At 49.5% G+C, this 4,513-nt stretch overlaps 1 protein-coding gene across 1 annotated transcript in view; it reads right to left on the bottom strand.

Moving 5' to 3' along the window:
* The window catches only part of COL26A1 (collagen type XXVI alpha 1 chain), a 206,514-nt gene extending 202,217 nt beyond the window's left edge, over positions 1-4,297 (bottom strand). The window contains exon 1 of the mRNA XM_019646827.1: positions 2,251-4,297. Coding sequence (XP_019502372.1) covers positions 2,251-2,408 — 158 coding nt within the window. The 5' untranslated portion in view covers positions 2,409-4,297. The remainder of the gene's footprint in view (positions 1-2,250) is intronic.
* Between the last annotated feature and the right edge of the window lie 216 nt (positions 4,298-4,513).

The following is a 4,513-nucleotide window of genomic DNA, read 5'->3' on the forward strand; positions in this document are numbered from 1 at the left end:
AAAAAAAATCTTTAAAAAAAAAAGAAGAATGGATTCACTTGTCTCTGAAGACCTTTCCAGTTCTAGCCATATGTAATTCACTTTTCCCTTCATCCTCCCACCTCTATCCAAGGCAGCTGTGGTTATACCCAGTCTTATTAAGCCGCCACTTCTGTGGGCAAGATTTTCAGCTGCAGCACCCCTGAATGGGGCCATGGGAGCCAAGAAGATTGGAGAAGGATTCTGTGGCATCGCCCTGTAAACTCCCCCAGAGAACACCAGTTAGTGGAGTCCAACTCTAACAAGTACCAACTGTGTGACCTTGGACAAGTTACCTAAGCTCTCTGAGCATCCTCATCTGTAAAATCATCATCATAATAGCAGCACCTAATGTGTGAGTTTTCTAATAGAAGTCAATGAATTATTCATATAACTTGGAATGATGGTCCTGACACAATATAATACTCAATAAGCTTATTTATTATTATTTGCAAGGCTTTGGTGAGGGATAAAATTGAAGACCACCACTCTTTTCAAGCCCCCAGGGTGAGGCGGGCCAGCAGGCTCGTACCTGGGAGTGCTTGGAGCTTTCTCAGAAGACTTGGAGCCCTGGGATTAATTAACCTGATACATCTTACTCCAAGGTCAACAATTTGAAACAAAATTTCACTTTAAAACAAATACTAAACGGGAATATTATTAAGGAGAATGTACAATTCATGTTACTTTTCAATATAAAACACACTTGTGAGTGCAAAAGTGAGAAAGTTTGAAATAAAGGACGCAGCAGTGTCCTCGGAAAGTCTAGTGCGTTTTCAAACATTAGCATCCCTGGTTGGCCTCTAATCAGCTCTCCACACAAGTGTTTGTCTCTATTTTTCAGAACTGTGCCCGCCACACTCTTTAAATACATGTTAAAACCTCAGTAGATGCAGAGGCCACTGTTCCTAGGAGCCAGAAAAATCAAGTGTTAAAGATTTGGAGTCCCAGTTGTAGAGCTGGCACCTTCCTCCTCACTTCCTTGGTAACCTTTGGTGAATACATAACCCCCAGAACCTAGATAAGATGGTAATTGGACAAGCAAGGATCGGTGGGCTTCACTGAGCCCTTATTTCCTCAACCGTTCACCACAACACCAACATGGACAGGCAGGCACTCTCGTAATCCTGATTTTTCAGAGGAGGAGATGAGAGAAGTTATTTGTCTGGGATCCTGTGCTCTTCCTAGTCTGTAAGTTTAGAAGCACTTTAGAAACGGGCTTGTCTGTACAAAGAAGGATCAGGTTTCTTGGTGGAAGAAGACAAACCCACCCCCCACCACCACCAGAGAAGTGGGCTCCTCCGCAACTATGTTTCCAGGCCTTTCTGATAAGAAAATATCAGTCAGCATCCTCCTCGGCAGACAAAAAGCAGATCTTCACTTCTGCTGAAGTCAGCAGAGAGAGCCACTGAACGGAGAAGTAAATACTCATCAAGCTGGAGCCAAGGTAAATATTGACCTTCTGGCATGATAAATCCTCCTGTTAATCTAAAACAGAAACCCCCTCCCCCAATTGCCCTATAGGATATGGATTCTGCAGTTCTCCCAGAAGTTCAGGGAGGCAATGTAGGAACAGAGTGGTTTTCATACCGATTTCTCTATGTTCCCAGCTGTTCCAATCCCAGGACTGCACAGAAATGGTTTGGAGTTGACTCAAAGTAGCAGGACGGTCACAACAGAAGGGCTTCTTTGTTTTGCTCCAAACATTCTGTGCTTGGCCAGGGCAAAATATGAGCAGAATATGGGTATTTTGGAAGATGCCCACCCTGAATTTTCTTCTTTACCTGGACACCCCCCAAATTTCACGCATGCCCTATAAAAGGAAAGCTTCTTTGCTCAGCATACCTTACAAGTGTAAGCCTACCTTGTTTGCCCAAACATTGGCAGTGGAACAGGCATTCAGAAGACAGCAAAATAGATGCCTACCACAAAATAGTTCATGATCTTAAACAGAAGTTTGAAGGGCAAAAAAAAACTATTGAAAGCAAAACCTAAAAGAACCTTTAAAAATATGGAGTCTGGGGGCCGGCCGAGTGGCTCAGTTGGTTAAGAGCTCGCTCAAGAGTTTGAGCTCTGAGCAACAGCGGTTCGAGTCCAGCCCGAGCTGAGCAGNCGGGCCCCGCGCCCCCAGCCCCCACTGTCCTTGTCTCCAGCCCCCGACCACCCTGCGTCCCCAGCCCCCAGTCCTCGACCGCCCGGCTCCCCCAGGCCCCACCGCCGCTCGCTACTCACCGGCGGCCCCCGTAGCCGCTGCCGGGGGAGCCGGCGCCCGGCTCGGGGTAGCCGTGCTGCTGCAGGGCTGCGGCCGGGAAGGGGTAGAGGAAGCCGGTGGCCAGCGCCGACCCGCAGAGGCAGCAGCACGCCCAGGGCAAGAGGAGAGCCAGCTTCATCTTGCGCGGCCGCCTGCGGGGGCCCGGAGTCCCGGGCGGGAGGACAGTCGGGAGCGCACCGGCGGCCGGACCGAACCCGCGGCCCCGCCCGGAGCAGAGCAAGCGAGCCGGCGAGCGAGCAGAGCCCGGGTCCGAGCTGAAAGTGTCTGGGGGGCGCCCACGCCTCTCCAGGGCTGCCTTTTCAAATTCAGCGAGGTGGGCTCTGCGCCGTCAAAGGGGGCGTGGGGCTTTCTCATTAACCCTCGGCGGCCCGGGCGGAGGAGGCGGCAGTGGCCGTAGAGCTGGGGTTTGAGTTCCGCTGGGAGTCCCAGAAGCCGCATGCCTTGCAAGCCAGACCTTGCGCCTGGGTCCCTGCACACACAATCTTTAGAACCTTCCCAGCCAACCCCTCTTCGGGGCCGCAAATGCTTATTATGGAGTATCCACTCCGTGCCTCGTAATTTCACCTGGCAAAATTGTTTAATCCTAACATTGCTCTCTTTGATTAGGCTGTATCATTCCCATATTTCAGAGACGGAAACTGAGACTCAAAAGAGTTACGCCAGAAAAATATGCATGCACTCCTTGTCCAGGGCGCTTTGGACCAAACCATTGCACACCCGGGCTTCCCCAGAACCCTCTCCCCCTTTCACCTCCAGCCCCTACCTCTCCAGCTGTCTCCAAGGTGAGAAGTAACTGGAAATGCGGGAAGCTCTCAATTTGGGTGAGAAGTTGTCCCTAGAATCACAGATGCATGAGGCATCTGACCCGGAGAGGAGCTGGGGTAGATGTAATACAATTTCACCTTTTCCAGATGAAAAGGCTGAATCCCAGATCATATATGAGACCATGGCCAGCCTGCACCCAAGCAGGTCTTTTCTGTGCGGCAGGATCCCCACAGCACTGTACCCCACCCAAGGGACAGGTGTGATCTGAAATCCATCATGTGCCTCATTCCCCAATTTGGGAGTTTTTTTCAAATTCTCCCAAAAGCATCCTAGGGGCTGGCAGAGGCCCTGAGGGTGGCTCTGCCCGTGCTAGTACTGGGAAGTTCCTGGTCCATAAAATGCCTATAGGACTGGAAAGGCCATTAAATATGGAAGTGCTTGATGGACAACACTCCTGTGGCTTTTGACCTCTTGTTTGTATATCCCAATATGTACCCATATGTACATATCCCATATGTATGTACCTTTGGAGTACACATCCCAAGATATCATCTCCAACCCACTGCATCCTCTCCCCAAACTACCCATCCTTATCCATTCAATTCCTTCAAATCCTGCCGGAGCCTGTTAAATGGAACTTCCACACTTCCCAAGACCATCTAGGAATTCTAATCAGAATCTAATCCTGATTAGAATTTTCCTAATGGGAAACATAACTTGGACCTAGGACCACTTCCTTCATCTGGTCCTGAATCCATCTCAAAGCCTAAAAGATTTGGAGAATTTGGGTTATCAGGGGATTTTCAGTGCCTCCCCCAAAAGGAATCTGAACTGTGCTCCTTGGGCAGTTGGCCAACATACAATAAGTGATGAGGTCACACACACCCCCAGGAATTTGTAAGCATTCTGTCTTCCTCCTTTCCCTCCTTTACTTGCATAATGAGATCTTAAAGACCAGAAAATTCCACATTGCTATGAATTGGCTTCATGCTGCAGGCATTAAAGTAAGGGAACAAAAATTTCATTTTTATCTTAAACTCATTTTCCCGGTGCCATGGGCAGTACCCAAGCTAGAGGGACAAGGAGAAGAAGGAATAACACTATTCTATATACCACAGGGTTCTTTTAGGACAAAAGCTTTAGGAAAAGAATGACTATCCCAGATGGGGCCTGCCTAGTGGCTCAGTTGGTTAAGAGCGAGAGCTCTGAGCAACAGGGTCGCTGGTTCGATTCCCACATGGACCAGTGAGCTGCGCCCGCGCTGAGCTGCCAACTCAGCTGATGAGAGCAGGATGGCTCAGCTGGTGAGAGCACATGCTACTAACAACAAGGTTGCCTGTTCAAGATGGTGGGCTATGCCCGCCCACAGCTAAAAACTGAACTCCACACCTTGAGCTGAGCTGCGGCCCAGATGACTCAGGGGATAGAGCACGCGCTCTTAACAACAAGGCTGTCGGT

The sequence above is a fragment of the Hipposideros armiger genome, unplaced genomic scaffold, assembly GCF_001890085.2.
Source record: "Hipposideros armiger isolate ML-2016 unplaced genomic scaffold, ASM189008v1 scaffold_107, whole genome shotgun sequence".
NCBI lineage: Eukaryota > Metazoa > Chordata > Mammalia > Chiroptera > Hipposideridae > Hipposideros > Hipposideros armiger.